Source organism: Rana temporaria, chromosome 9 (genome assembly GCF_905171775.1).
Source record: "Rana temporaria chromosome 9, aRanTem1.1, whole genome shotgun sequence".
Classification (NCBI taxonomy): domain Eukaryota; kingdom Metazoa; phylum Chordata; class Amphibia; order Anura; family Ranidae; genus Rana; species Rana temporaria.
The window spans coordinates 128,625,796-128,641,438 of NC_053497.1; the positions used below are offsets into that span (position 1 = coordinate 128,625,796).

At 43.4% G+C, this 15,643-nt stretch overlaps 1 protein-coding gene across 1 annotated transcript; it reads left to right on the forward strand.

Moving 5' to 3' along the window:
* Positions 1–14: 14 nt before the first annotated feature.
* EDF1 (endothelial differentiation related factor 1) lies at positions 15–15,416 on the forward strand. Its single transcript, XM_040324477.1, has 5 exons — positions 15–183; positions 8,951–9,002; positions 9,389–9,549; positions 10,757–10,850; positions 14,937–15,416. The coding sequence occupies exons 1-5, from the start codon at positions 106–108 to the stop codon at positions 14,996–14,998; spliced, it is 447 nt and encodes a 148-aa protein (XP_040180411.1). The 5' UTR covers positions 15–105; the 3' UTR covers positions 14,999–15,416.
* Positions 15,417–15,643: the final 227 nt, after the last annotated feature.

A 15,643-nucleotide genomic window follows, 5' to 3' on the forward strand; every position in this document is an offset into this window, starting at 1 on the left:
TGGTTGTGGGCGAATGAAATCGCTCGGCGGGCGGGGAGGAGGAGAATTAGCGTTGGCTAAGCACGTCTGCTTCACAAGCGTCTGGAGAAACAGAGAAGAGTAGTCATGGCTGAGAGCGACTGGGATACCGTCACCATCCTGAGGAAGAAGGGCCCGACTGCTGCGCAGTCCAAGTCCAAGCAGGTAATGGCTACCAGGCGAGGCTCGGGCCTCTCCGAGGCCTCCATTGTTGTCTTTTTCCTCACAGGGGCGCCGTGTTCTCCTTATGAGGGCCTAACAGCTGCGGAGAGGGCGGACTGGAGAGCCTGGCAAGGCGTGCTGGGACCTGGGTCAGCAACATAAAGAGGACCTGTCCTATTATATTACCGATATCACAGGGACCTCCCACACCCAGCGCTTAGCTCAGCTGTGACCATGCTGCCTGTCTGGGAGCTGCCATCTTCCCTGACAATGGCCATAGAGGCTGATCTTCCTTCACCCATGATGAGCCCCACATATTCTCCACCTATCAGTCAGCCAGGGCTCTGCCCGCCATTAGTGGCTGTGTCACCGATTCCCATCATCATCACCAGTGTTGGTGGCGCCTCTTCCCCATCATCATTGTCACCAGACAGTGTTGGTGGCAGTGGTGCCTCTACCCATCAACATCATTAATGTTGGTGGCGCCTCTTCCCCTATCTTTACCAGACAATGTTGGTGGCGGTATCGCCTCTTCCCATCATCATCACCACCAGACAATGTTGGTGGCGGTATCGCCTCTTCCCATCATCATCACCACCAGACAATGTTGGTGGCGGTATCGCCTCTTCCCATCATCATCACCACCAGACAATGTTGGTGGCGGTATCGCCTCTTCCCAATATCATCACCAGACAATGTTGGTGGCGGTATCGCCTCTTCCCATCATCATCATCATCATCACCACCAGACAATGTTGGTGGCGGTATCGCCTCTTCCCAATATCGTCACCGCCAGACAATGTTGGTGGCGGTATCGCCTCTTCCCAATATCGTCACCGCCAGACAATGTTGGTGGCGGTATCGCCTCTTCCCAATATCGTCACCGCCAGACAATGTTGGTGGCGGTATCGCCTCTTCCCAATATCGTCACCAGACAATGTTGGTGGCGGTATCGCCTCTTCCCAATATCGTCACCAGACAATGTTGGTGGCGGTATCGCCTCTTCCCAATATCGTCACCAGACAATGTTGGTGGCGGTGGCGCCTCTTCCCAATATCGTCACCAGACAATGTTGGTGGCGGTATCGCCTCTTCCCAATATCGTCACCAGACAATGTTGGTGGCGGTATCGCCTCTTCCCAATATCGTCACCAGACAATGTTGGTGGCGGTATCGCCTCTTCCCAATATCGTCACCAGACAATGTTGGTGGCGGTATCGCCTCTTCCCAATATCGTCACCAGACAATGTTGGTGGCGGTGGCGCCTCTTCCCAATATCGTCACCAGACAAAGTTAGTGGCACCTCTTCCCATAAAAAAAATGTTCCTCAACTTTAGGGGCATGTTGGAGTACCCCCCCCCCCCCTGTAGTAGACTTCCTAACATACTTTTTGATTTCCACTGTTACTCTGCCACACCTGTTTTGAATGATATCCCATTATAACCTATTCACTTTGGAACTTGACTCTTGGCACTAATTCATAAGCTTGCCACACATGCAGTTCTTTATTGTAAGGCACAGGACAAAATATTGTGAAGTGCTGAGTTTAAACTATCTACCTCCACATTAGAGGTCGACCGATATATTGGCCGGGCGATTTTTGGCACTTTTTAATCAATCGTCATGGGCCGATTGTTTTTAAAAATAAAAAATGTGACTTGCATTGACTTCTATGATACAGAAGTCATTGCAAGTTGTCTCTGGGCAGCCTGCCAAGTGTGAGAAAAGATACAATGTTGCTGCTTATCAATGAACTGAACTCCCACAGTTTAACCATTTAAAGACTAAATCTTTTCTGACACTTGTTGCTTACAATTAAAAATCCTGTATTTTCTGCTAGAATAGACCCCAGGGAATAAAATAGCGGTTGTTGCAATATTTTATGTCGCACGGTATTTTTGGGGGAAAAAATACACTTTAATGAAGAAAAAAACACTAAACAGTAAAGTTAGCTCGTGTGTGTGTGTGGGTTTTTTTTTCTTCATCCAAAAGTTTTGATTTCCTGTTTTTGTGCCCGCTTCCTGATTCCCTTACTGAAGATGGTTAAATGTGCCCGTGTAGCGCTTCGGCAGCAGTGCCCATTCATTTCAATGGGCAGGAGTGGTATAGGAGTGGTATACACCGCTCCAAAGATGCTGCTTGCAAGACTTTTTAATGTCCTGTCAGCGCACCGCCTCAGTGCGAAAGCACTTGGGCGTTCACACTGAGACTGCAGGGGAGCCATTTTGCAGGCACTTTACAGGTGCTATTCTTAGCCCAAAAACGCCTGAAAAACACCCCAGTATGAAAGGGTTCCAACTGTTAGATTTTATGAGATGAAGCCTAGGTTCACACTGCTGCGAATTCAAAATCGCGGTAAAATGCGCGATTTTGCCGCGATTTCGGCCGCAATTTAATGTAAATCGCGGCCCGAAATCGCAAAAAGTAGTACAGGAACTACTTTTTAAAATCGCAGATGCGGTGTCGCACTGATTAGGACAGTGCCATTGCCGCCGATTTGAGATGCGATTTGACATGTCAAATCGCATCTCAAATCGTTCCAAATCGTACCCAGTGTGAACCAGGGCGAAGGGGAATTTTTTTTTTTTTTTTTAATTCGGCCTAACATATCGGCCCAAATAAAAGTCGGCATCATACATCGGCCGCCGCAATTTCTAAGCATCGACCAAAGAAAAACCCATATCTGTCGACCTCTACTCCACATCATTTGGATCTTTGCTTACATTTAGATATATTGTCTTTTTAATTTTGTTCTAAGACCAGCTACTGTATACATATAACCCCTGCGTGGGTGAAATGTTCCTATTTAGCTTGGTTTCTTTAAAGGGGTGGTTCACCCTAAAAACTACTTTTCTTTATTAGACTGGCCCCCCACATTACAATACGATTAGGGCTCTTATTATTTTTTTTGATGCTGTACATACCTTTTGTACAGCATATTCACCCGTTGCTTCGGGGTTGCGAGTCCCGCGGGAGTGGGCGTTCCTCACATGTCTGTGATTGACATTTTGACCAAAAACAAGGTATGTACAGCATCAAAAAATAATAGCCTTAATCGTATTGTAATGTGGGGGGCCAGTCTAATAAAAAAAAGTCGTTTTTAGGGTGAACCACCCCTTTAAGCACTCTGTACCTAATGGGTCTCTGTTTTACTTATGTGACTTACGGTTACAATAAAACTTTTTTAATACCGGGGGGGGGGGGGGGGGGGGGAAAGCCCCAGAATTGGTGAGCAGTAGGATTAAAAGCCTGTAGTCATTGAGAGGAGGAATTGTACTCCATCACTCCTGTCAGAAGAGGGAATAGAGCCCGGTTGGTATTAGTGGGAGTCAATATTTTCCTTGGTGTCAGTGGAGGGATTAATGCCCTGTTGGTAGTGGCCCATCACTGGTGTCAGCAGGAGGAGTGGTGCCCCAAATGAACTTTTAAAAGCAAGCAAAGGGCTGCAGTTTGGAGACCAATAGAAAATAAATTGTTGCTTTCCCCTCCCTTTCTGTTTCTTGGCCACAGTCACCAGGACAAACAGACGGGAAATCTCGGCAATAAAAACCTGACAGTTTAACCTTTCTGCACCATACAAAAGAAGAAACTATAGATGAGTTTGCTTCAAAGTTGGATACTGATTGTTTGCTGGGAATGTTACACATTATGTTCCTTGCACTGTATTTCCAGCCAGAGACTCGGTTATTTTAAGATGCTGTAGCAGGCACGCTCCCACAGCGCATCCCTTGAGCCGATGCCGTGCATGGTGATGACCACCGGGCACCCGCGATCGCTTGTGACAGGGTGAAGAACCAGGATCTGTGTGTGTAAAACACAAATCCTGGTTCTGGTAGGGGAGAGGAGACAGATCGTGTGTTCTTACTAAGTAGGAACATCGATCTCTCTCACCAGATTCTGGGGAAATCTGTGCAGCTAAGCTTCCCACATTGTATAGTAAGACTGTTCAGTTATCACCGGTAACCGGTTCTCTGCAAAAGTGGGTCATTAGTTGCCAGTCTGCTTTTTCGATAATTTTTGTGTAGAATAAAATACAAAACGTGGCTAGTAATTATGGACATGTTTATATTTTCTTTAGGTGTTTTGTGTGGGGGTTTTTTTTTGGTGGGGGTTTTTCCCCATGCTCTTTGTAACTATTTTATTATGGTACTCCATGCAAGTAAAACCCACCCCAAAACCATATGCTTGCTGTGTTTCGTGGTAAAAAATGTTTTAGGTCAATGGCCCTTTTTTTTTTTTTTTTTTTTTTTTTTTTTTTTTTTATTCAAGTCTTTAAAATTATTGTTAAAAAAAATAAAATAAACATGTTATACTTTCCTGCTCTGTGTAATGGTTTTGCACAAAGCAGCCCTGGTTCTCTTCTGGGGTCCCCACCACTTCTGGCTCCTCCTACCTTCAGAATGTCCTACTAGCGATCTGCTATGTATAGATTGGTTATAAAGGCAGAAGTTTGTTACCTTGCTAAAGGGTCACTCAGGCCCCAGGACCACATGTCCCATGAGGCATTGCTCCTCACATTTTACATCCAAAAGTTCTCAGGCACTTACGGACATATATGGCTGGTGTACTGAGCTATATGTGTGATGCACTGTATTTCCTGATATGTAAACAAATTATTAAATTGTCAAACTGATCAGTTGGCCTGCATACATTGATTATGAAAATAGTTGACAACTATTTTCATAATCGACTGGTTTCGGCCCTACACTGAACACACCATTGCCACCATGAAACATGGTGGTGGCAGCATCATGTTGTGGGGATGCTTTTCTTCAGCAGGGACAGGGAAACTGACAGAGCTATTTTGCAAAGAATAGGCAAAAATGTCACTCTAGATATGCAAAGCTGGTGAAGACCTACTTAGACTAAGTTGCCACTGTAATTGCAGCAAAAGGTGGATCTACAAAGTATTGGCACGGGGGGGGCTGAAGTCAAATGCACACCACACTTTTCACGTTTATTTTTTTCACGTTTCATATCGCAACAGACTAGGGCTGCAACTAACGATTATTGTTTCGATTAATCGGATAATAGCCTTTAAAAAAACAATTTGCATTATTTTTTTGGGCCAATTTGTTGTTGGGCAGATTACAAAACACAAATTCCCGCAAAAACGCATTACATGCTTTTCTGCAGCTTCTTAATTAAAGTATATTGAACAAAAAAAAAAAAAAAATAGCACCGTTTTGCGTTAAAGGGGTTTTCCACCTTTTTTTAAAGTTTATTAAAAGTCAGCAGCTACAAAAAGTGTAGCTGCTGGCTTTTAATAAACTGACACTTACCTGCTCCACGGCTCCAGCGACGCGCCGGCCGGGGCTCCGCTCCTCGCCCCCCCCTCGCCGGCCGGCGTCTTCATTCTTAGTGTGGGCACCCGGCAGTGACAGCTTTCGGCTTCACGGCCGGGCACCCACTGCACATGCGCGAGCGGCGCCGTCCGGTTGGACAGGCGCTCGCCTACAGGGAGGGGCTGTGAAAAGGCGATTAAGCTAATCTCCTTTCCAGCCCCAAGGAGGAAGTGGGACAGGAAGTCGTCCCCCCCCCCCCCCCCCCCCCCCTTTCTCCTGAAGCCGTTCGTTGGCAGATTTATTCTTTAGATTAATCAGTTAATAACGCGGAGAAAAAAAAAAAGTAATTTTGCGGTGATTTGCATTTATTAATTTTTGTTGGCCAATTTGTTGTTGGGCAGATTAAAAAACACAAATTGCAGCAAAAACACATTACATGCTTTTCTGCAGCTTCTCCATTAAAGTATATTGAACTGAAAAAATAAAATGGCACCATTTTGCGTTTAAAAGTGCAAGTCTTTGCCCTTTCCAAATAGGCAGCAGCTGAAAAAAATTCATGGATGTGAACATGTCCCATAGGAAAACATGTAAATAAACTGTAGTGTTTTTCTGCAAAAAGCACCAAAAAACAGGTGTGTGAACCCGGCCTGAGATGTTTGGTAACATAATGGGGTTAAAAAAAAAAAAATTGTACAAAAAGAGCAAATTTCTAATGTAAGGGGTTAATTTTTTACTGTTGGAAAGTGAAAGCAATATTTACAGTAGCGTTTTGTACTATAAAGGGCCAATTTTTAAAAACAAATTTTTTTTAACTCCATTATGTTACTGGCCGATCGATTATGAAAATGGTAATTGATTAGTTGTTTAATCGATTAGTTGTTTCGGCCCTAGTTGCATGTAAAATAATTTTGATATTCAATGTTTGTCTCCTGGTGTTTTTCCCAGTGGCTAGATGTGCTAAGCGAAGACCTACTCCAAGAGACTGCCAGCAAAAATTGCAGCAACTGGGGGGGGGGGGGGGGGCTTTACAAAGTATACTTATGCACACTAAATTTGTTTTTCTTTTGTCTTAAAATGTTAGAGGATGTCCCCTGAAAAAAATATTAAAAGCCAGCAGCTACAAATACTGCAGCTCCTGACTTTTTTAATATTAGGACACTTACCTGTCCTGGAGTCCAGCGACGTCCGCAGTAGAGGACGAGCGATCGCTTGTCACTCTGCTGCCCCCACTGCCATCCTCAGTGAGGGAACCAGAAAGTGAAGCGTTCCGGCTTCACTGCCCGGTTCCCTACGGCGCAAATACCTGTCTTTAGACAGGTATCTGCACCCCCTCCCCCCTGAAAGGTGTCACTTGTGACACCGGAGGGGGGGAGGGTTCCGATCAGCAGGAGTTCCACTTTAGTGACCCTTTAAGGCCCGGACCTTTAGGCAGCTAAAAGACCCGGCCAGTTTTTGCGATTCGCCACTACGTCGCTTCAACTGACAATTGTGCGACGTGGCTCCCAAACAAAATTGGTGTCCTTTTTTCCCCACAAATAGAGCTTTCTTTTGGTGGTATTTTATCACCTCTGCGGTTTTTATTTTTTTGCGCTATAAACAAAAATTGAGGGACAATTTTGAAAAAAAGACAGTATTTTTTTTACTTTTTGCTATATCCCTCAACAAAAAAATATATATTATTATGGCGGCGATTTATTATATTTTTTTTTTTTTTTTTTTTTTTTTTTCATGACTGCGACATTATGGCGGACACTTCGGACAATTTTGACACATTTTTGGGACCATTGTAATTTTCACAGCAAAAAATGCATTGTTTACTGTGAAAATGGCAATTGCAGTTTGGGAGTTAACCCCAAGGGGGCGCTGATGGGGTTATGTGTGACCTCATGTCTGTTTCTAACTGTAGGGGGGGTGGCTGTAGGTGTGACTTCATCAATTGTGATTCCCTATATAAGGGAACACACGCTCGATCACGGCGCCACAGTGAAGAACGGGGAAGCTGTGTTTACACACAGCTCTCCCCATTCTTTACCTCCGGGGACCGATTGCCGATTTACAACGGCAGAATGGCACGGCTGGGCACATCAACATATGTACGTTGCCCTTTAAGCCCAGCCGTGCCATTCTGCCGTCGTAAATCGGCGTGAAGTGGGTCTTTAAGTGGTTAATCTGCCCCCCACAAAATTTTAGAGGGGGGGGGGGAATAACCTGGCTGAACCTACCACTTCCTGTATTCCTTCTCTGCGATGACCACAAAAGCTGGTGTACATCCCTCCATCGTCCACAGCCCTGCTTTCACTCCACTCTTCCTCCCTGCCTGTCAGCTCCATTAGCATTGCTGGTTGTCTTGTAAAACCAACAGCCACCACAAGAGGGTGCCAGATTCCAGAAAGAAGCATAGGCCTGCAGAAGGCCGCAAAGTCGTGGCCTCAATTATCAGCCGACGCGATCATGGGGGGGGGGTTGCGCACGGAGACAGGTTAACCCAGCTGTGCTGCGCCCGGTCGCTAATTCTAGTCGCAATTGCGACCTGACGCCCGGGTTTGCGAGCCCTGTGTTATAGCTGGGCATGGCATGCTGTATAAATCTTTTATAAAAACGAGGCTTGTAAATACCGCTTTTTCGTGCGCTCTTCAGGCTGGTCACGTGACTTTTGGCCAGTTTCCAGGGCTACTGTAAGAGGGGCTGAGCGATCATTTGATCTCCCCATCCTGCAGAAGCCATCCATTAGAGCTGTACAGCGTCTGCGAGTCATGGGATTGGCCTGAAGATTTTTTTTAAATTGCCATTTACAACCCTTGTTTTTATAAAAGACATGTACAGTGTGCTATGCCTGCCTATAATAGAAGGGTTGGCACAGCTTTATACTTTTGGGTTAGCAAACGCTTTAAACATGTCCACGGAAGTGACTAGGCTCATGTGATACAAAAATGAAACTAATACTCCTGCATAAGTTGTACCTGTTTTATCTGCAGCCCTCTGTCTTTTACAGACGTTTTAAAGTACACGAATCAAAGGTTATTTTTCAGCTCTAGCAGGCATTGGTAGGAATCTGGTGTCGCAGGGAGCTGAGTGAAATTTGAGACCTGAGCAGAGTTAAAGGACACCCCTCCTACACAGTCTCATAGGGAAACATGCACAGCTGAGGCTATTGATCACCTGTGTGCTGGGCGGAGGGTGCATGCTGTCTCCTGGGATTCTGTCTTAACCTGTCAGAGAGGAGTCGTGCAAATAAACATACTAGGAGCTATAGATGGATATTCTCTGTTCATTTTTCCGTTCAGAGGTTTCAAGCACTTTGTCACAGTAAAAAAAAATGACCACCAAAAAACAGCCCCCAAAAATCAATTTTAATTCCAGGTTGTAATGCAACAAAACAGGAAAAAATGTCAAAGGGGTAAATACTTTTGCAAGGCACTGTGTCTTTACTTATATCATTATATCAGTAGAAGTGTTGTGAAACTTATCTGTCACTCTTGTCTTGCAGGCAATTACTTCAGCTCAAAGAAAAGGGGATGAGGTGGAGACTTCCAAAAAATGTAAGTTCTAAATCCTCATCTGCCAAAACAATGAGTGCAGTGGCCCAGAGCTATGTACTGTCCAATAAAATCTAACACCATACTTCAGAGCGTTCACAAAATGGACTTGTCCTGGGATAACCGGGACTACAATGACTTAATGGATGCATTGGACTTTAACAGTGCATAGACCCTTTTTACATCGGGGTTTAACTTGATAGCTTTAAGCTGTAAAATTACATGATTGGTTAACATGAGATGGATTATTGTACCAAATAATATATTAAAAGAGCGCAGAGTATACGACCGTATAACTAGCCTGTCTGCACAAATAGTGTACACGTTTTCTAAAGTAAATGAAGCGTACAAATTCACTTAATGTACATGTTATTGGTATCTGTCTCCAGGGTCTGCGGGACAGAATAAGCAGCACACAATAACCAAGAACACAGCCAAGCTGGACAGAGAAACAGAGGAACTGCACCACGACAGAGTGCCACTAGAAGTGGGCAAAGTCATTCAGCAAGGCAGACAGACTAAAGGCCTCACACAGAAGGACCTGGCCACTGTAAGCATTCAGACCCTGCTCTTTTCTAGGCAGCTAATTTGACTTCTATGGGGAGGTGTATTTGGAGAGCTAAAAATGGCCTGATATGTCATGAAACAGAGTATACCTTTCCGTATAGGCTCATGCACATAGCTGTAAATATGCTTTGTTCAGATATATAATTTTATATGATTCTCTCTATACAGCAATTTTTGTTTCCTTTGGGCAAATGCACACTGATCGGTTTTGGTGTGCAGTGTTTAGCTGTGTAAACCAAGCCTAGAAAAATATTGGCCATATTTTACACTGTACACATGTAATTTATTAGTGCTAATGTTTACAGATGTGTACATATTAGCAGGTTCTGATTACACGCTGTTTACATGTTGCCCCTGACCTTGGCACAGTGTTGTAAAGTATTTTGAGTATGCATTGGCTGTCTTAAATTAGTCGAGGGAGAAGTGGCTATGCAAGCTATCTGTATGTGTCGCCTCTATACGCACTGCAAGTCCATTTTGATTCAGTTGCAGTACAGACATTTTATGCAGAATCTTGCTGCTAGCAAGATTCTGCATAATTATTTTATGGCCATGTACATAGGTCCTAATGTTGACACTTTTAGGCAGCAAGACTGACATCCTGGCTGACTTCTGTTGAAGCCCTCAGAAATGACCAGTACTTCTGGGTTTGACAAGCATACCACTTTGCATTTAAACCCAGAATACAGTGGTTAAAGCTGAGCCGGTGTTCTCCAGCCAAGGCTCCTACAGCTGAACAGAGTGCTGGGGAAGCTCAACTAAGGTATTGGCGAGGAGGGGGGAGGCAGGGGATTTGAGCCATTCTAAATACTGCACATTTTTAGTGGCTAAAATGCAATGCAGCCATTAATCATGTTTTGAGAGCCAGATACCAATTTAGAGGTTGCTGTAGATTATAGCAAGTGAACTTTGACATTTTTACTTTACCCTGAAATTGAGGTGACTTCATTGCCGTTCTGTCCTGTGTGTTTTTTTTTTTTTTTTTTACCTGGTGTTTATCACAAGCCACAAAATAACATAGGTTAACTTGGCTCTCTTCTAAACAGATCCAATAATGTGTGCATGTTATCTGCTTTGAGAAATGGAAACTTCTGGTTTTCAGAGTTTAAAATGAGTACAAAGTTTCCAGTGCCCTTCTTTTTTTTTTTTTTTTTTTTTTTTTATCCTGTATTTTGTATTTTTATTTTCAGAGAATTAATGAGAAGCCACAAGTAATTGCAGATTATGAGTGTGGAAAAGCTATTCCCAGCAATCAAGTAATGGGAAAGATTGAAAGAGCAATCGGTAAGTATCCTGTGTATGCTTTATGCATACGGACTAGTAAGTTATGTTACACCACCTTTTTAGTAGTGAATTGACTGTCCAATTTTTTTTTTTTTTATAGTTTCCATACAAATGCAAAACAGAAAATATAAATCCATATTTTACACTCAGTACATTTTATGTGCATACAAAGAATTAATTACAAAAGCTAAAAATATCCATCAATCCCAACCCTCCCCTCCCTCCCTCCCATCTATCTTACTTTTAAAGTGCATACACGTTTTTAATCCTGTTCTTACTGTCCAATTTTTAAAATAAGCCTGTGCTGAGGAGTACAAAGGCTTTGCTGACCAACTGCTGAAAATGTATTTGCCTGGCTGTCACGTTGATCCAAAGTGCTTTAAAGTGACACTAAACATCCTTTTTCACCAAAATAATCTATATGTACCGTATTTATCGGGGTATAGCGTGCACCCCTAAAGTTGCCCGAATTCCTGTGGAAAAAAGATGTTTTGTACTTACAGTTTTGGTGTCTTGCGCGGCGGCCTAGTCGGGTCCGGCGTCCGTCTGCGGCTTCGGGTGTCCTCTTCGGCGGGTTCGGCGTCCTCCCCGCTCGTTTCCCGCGCCGAGTTTGAATACTGCGCCGACATATACCGAGCTCAGTACACTTGTGTATCGTCGGGCAGGCTCGGCAACTCTCGCGCTGACGTCCTGTACGCTCAGGACGTCAGTGCGAGAGGCGCCGAGACTGCCCGAAGATACACGAGTGTACTGCGCTCGGTATATGCCGGCGCAGTATTCAAACTTGTGGCGGGTATCGGCGTATACCGCGCACCCATGATTTTGCCCTGACTTTCAGGGCAAAATAGTGCGCGGTATACGCCGATAAATACGGTACTTAATGGAATTGTAAAGTCTCAAGGCTTTTCACTCTAAAGTGATTGTAAACCTACCTCCCTCCTTGGCACATCTCAGGAGGGTTTTTTTCCCACTCCTCTTTGCAGATCCTCTCCAAGTCATTAAGGTTTTGAGGCCGAGGTTTGGTAACTCGAACCTCCAGCTCCCTCCACATATTTTCTATGGGCTTAAGGTCTATTGATTAGCTAGGCCACTCAGGACCTTAACCGCTTCAGCCCCAGAAGATTTTACCCCCTTCCTGACCCGAGCACTTTTCACAGTTTGGCACTGTGTCTTTTTAACTGACAATTGCGCTGTCGTGCAACGCTGTACCCAAACAAAATTTGCATATTGTTATTATTCTATATTCCCTCCCCACGTTTGGTGGTAATTTTTTTGTGATATAAACAAAAGAACAGCGAAAATTTTGGAAAAAACACAATCTTTTTGCTATAATATCCCAATATTTTTTATTTTTAACAATTTTTTTTTTTCCCTCAGTTTAGGCTATGTATTCTACATATTAAAATCGCAATAAGCGTTTTATATTTTTTTTTTTTATCAGGACTGCGACATTATGGCGGACACTTGACAAGTTTTTGGGACCATTGGCATTTTTACAGCGATCGGTGCTATAAAAATGCACCGATTTACTGTAAAAATGTCACTGGCAATGAAGGGGTTAACACTAGGGGGCAATCAAGGAGTTAAATATGTTCCCTAAAGTGTTCTAACTGAAGGGGGGGTGGAACTGACTAAGCGAAATGACAGATCGCTGTTCATACAAAGTATGAACGTACGATCAGTCATTTCTCCCCTCAGAGAACCGGGAGCTGTGTGTTTACTCATACAGCTCCTGATTCTCGCTCTGTCACAAGCGATCACAGGTACTGGGCACTCGCACCGGGGATGAGCAGCAGGCGTGCGTGCCCCTAGTGGCTACAGGGAGAAGCAACGTAACATAGCGTTTCGCCGTGCCATGTTGCTGCAGTAAAACTGCGCCAGCTGGTCAGCAAGTGGTTAATGTGCTTCTTCTTGAGCCTCTTTTGTTGCCTTGTCTGTGTTTCCACCTCCCATGTTTGATGGTGGTGTTGGGTCATAAGCAGCATTCCCCCCCCCCCCCCCCCTCCTCCGAACACGGCGAGTTGTGAGCTCAGGTTTTTTTTTTGTTTTTTTTTTTGGGGGGGGGGTTGGGTCTCATCTGACCACAACAATTTCTCCTCTGAATCATTCGTTCATTAACCACTTGTCCACCGAAGACCTCATATAACGTCCTCGACTTTGTGCGGCAATATCTGAATGATGCCTGCAGCTACAGGCATTCAGATATCGCCATATTCTGCCGGCGATTCTGTGCACGATATGAATGATCATAGCGGCAGTTCCGCTGCTTGATTGTTCTTATAGGCAGTGGGAGGGGACGTCCCTCTGCCGCCATCCGGTGCATCTCCGGGCTCTCCCGTGCCAGAGAACAAATCGGCCGGCTTATGACGATAGAGATTTCCCGTCATCTCTAGGACCGTTGAAAGGGCCTGGGTGCGACGTTGTGATGTCACGCCCGGGTACCCGGAAGTAAACAGCTGTCAGCATGAGATCGGTGATTTTTTTTTTTTTTTTCTTTCTCTACGGTCTCCTGCTTTCAAGTCTGGAGGAGAGATGTGGGGTCCATAAAGAGAACCTGTCGCACACCATTCCTATTACAAGGGATGTTTACATTCCTTTGTAATAGGAATAAAAGTGATAAAAAAAAATGCCCCGGTAGCTTGCGCTCGGAAGCGAACACATATGTAAACGCTGTTCAAACCCCACATGTGAGGTATCGTCACATGCGTTGGAGAGTGTGCAACAATTCTAGCACTAGACTGCCTCTGTAACTCAAATAGTAACCTGTAAAAAAAAATTCAAGTGTCGCCTATGGAGATTTTTAGTACCGAAGTTTGGTGCCATTCCATTAGTGTGCAATTTTAAAGCGTGACATGTTGGGTATCTATTTACTCGGCGTAACATCTTTCACATTATACAAAAAAAAAAATTGGGCTAACTTTATTTTATTTTTTTTTATTTTTTTTAAAGGCGTTTAAAAAATTATTGCACAAGTACCGTGTGAGGGGGGGGAGTTGCAATGACCATTTTATTTCCTAGGGTGTCGGCTAAAAAAAAAAAAAATAATAATATATATATATATATATATATATATATTTTATGTTTGGGGGTTCTGAGTAATTTTTCTAGGAAACACTTTTTTTTTATTTTTATTTTTTTTACATGAAGGAGAGAAGTGCTAGAATAGATCCGGTGGAGAAGTGGTTAATTAGCAAACTTCAGACGTACATGTGCTTTCTTGAGCAGAGGTCCTTGCAGACTTTGTATTTCACAGCATAGTGTGTTACCAATTGTTTTCTTGGTGACTGTGGTCCCAGCTGCCTTGAGATCGTTGACAAGATTCTCCCATGTTCTGGGCTGATTCCTCACTGTTCTGATCATTGAAACTCCATGAGGTTAGATCTTGCATGGAGCCCCACACAGGGTGACAGTTATTTTGTGTTTTTTACATTTGCGAATAATCACACCAACTGTTGTCACCCTCTTTACAGGCTGCTTGGCGATGGTCTTGTAGCCCATTCCAGCTTTTTGTACGTCTACAATATTGTCCCTGACATCCTTGGACAGCTCTTGGTCTTGGTGGAGAGATTGGAATCTGATTTGCTTCGGTGGACAGGTGTCAAGTGCTCCTAATCTGAACTCGTTGCTTTGTATAGACGCCTGGGAGCCATAAATATTGCTGATTTGATAGGGGATCAAATACTTATTTCACTCATTAAATGTAAATCAATTTATAACTTTTGAAATGCGTTTTTCTGCATATTTTTGTTCTGTCTCACTGTTAAATTAAACCTACTATTAAAATTATAGGCTGATCATTTGTCAGTGGGCAAATGTACAAAATCAGCAGGGGATCAAATACGTTTTTAGTTTTTTTTTTCCCCACTGTACTTTCCCTGATAAAATTGGGTTTACATGTTCAAAACAGCAATTTTACAGCTGCAATTCTATTCCAGCTTTGCTAAGACTTTAAAGATTGAGTTTGGGCCTCAAATTGTATTTTATTCATTTGAACAGTGCAGCTTTTTTTTTTTTTTTGCAGGAAATCTTATTAAAATGTTTATAGAAATATTGGGGCAATCCCACTTACAATCCCCTGTTTTTCAGGCCTCAAGCTGCGTGGGAGGGACATTGGAAAGCCTCTGGAAGTTGTCCCACTAAAGAAATGAAAATAAAGCCTCGAAATCGGTGACCCCAGCTGATCTCGACCAGTCCCATGCGGGACTGGGATTTTACATTGCCAATCTGTACACATCGGGGTTTTGGACTTTACTAGACAGACTCAATGCAATCTTGTTACCTGCTGTAAAAACAAAGTATGCATCTCTTCCAAATAACACAAAAAATAGGAAACGCAAGGTTCCTGCCAGGCCCAGCTGATTTAAATGTATAGGCAGATATTGGATGCTTATTATTGGTTCCCATATGTTTTCCACACACGCAGATGGAGCTGCTTTATAAATTTTTATTTAACTTTTTTTTTTTTTTTTTTTCAGCCGATGGGAGGATTGTTCCCTTTTTGTTGTTTATAAGTTCTCACATCCTTGTACGTAATTGTAAAATAAAAATTCTCCTTCTACATCTGAATGAACTGCTGATGCTTTTTCATGACATAAAAGTGGGTGAATTGCAGATTCTCAAAGGCAATGTAACAAGATTTTAGTAATGTACAGAAGATTCAAAAGAATGTCGCATTGCTTTTTGTCACATTGCTGAATAAGCTTTGCAAAAAAGTATTTAGTCAGTCACCAATTGTGCAAGTTCTCCCACTTAAAAAGATGAGGCCTGTAATTGTCATCATAGGTATACCTCAA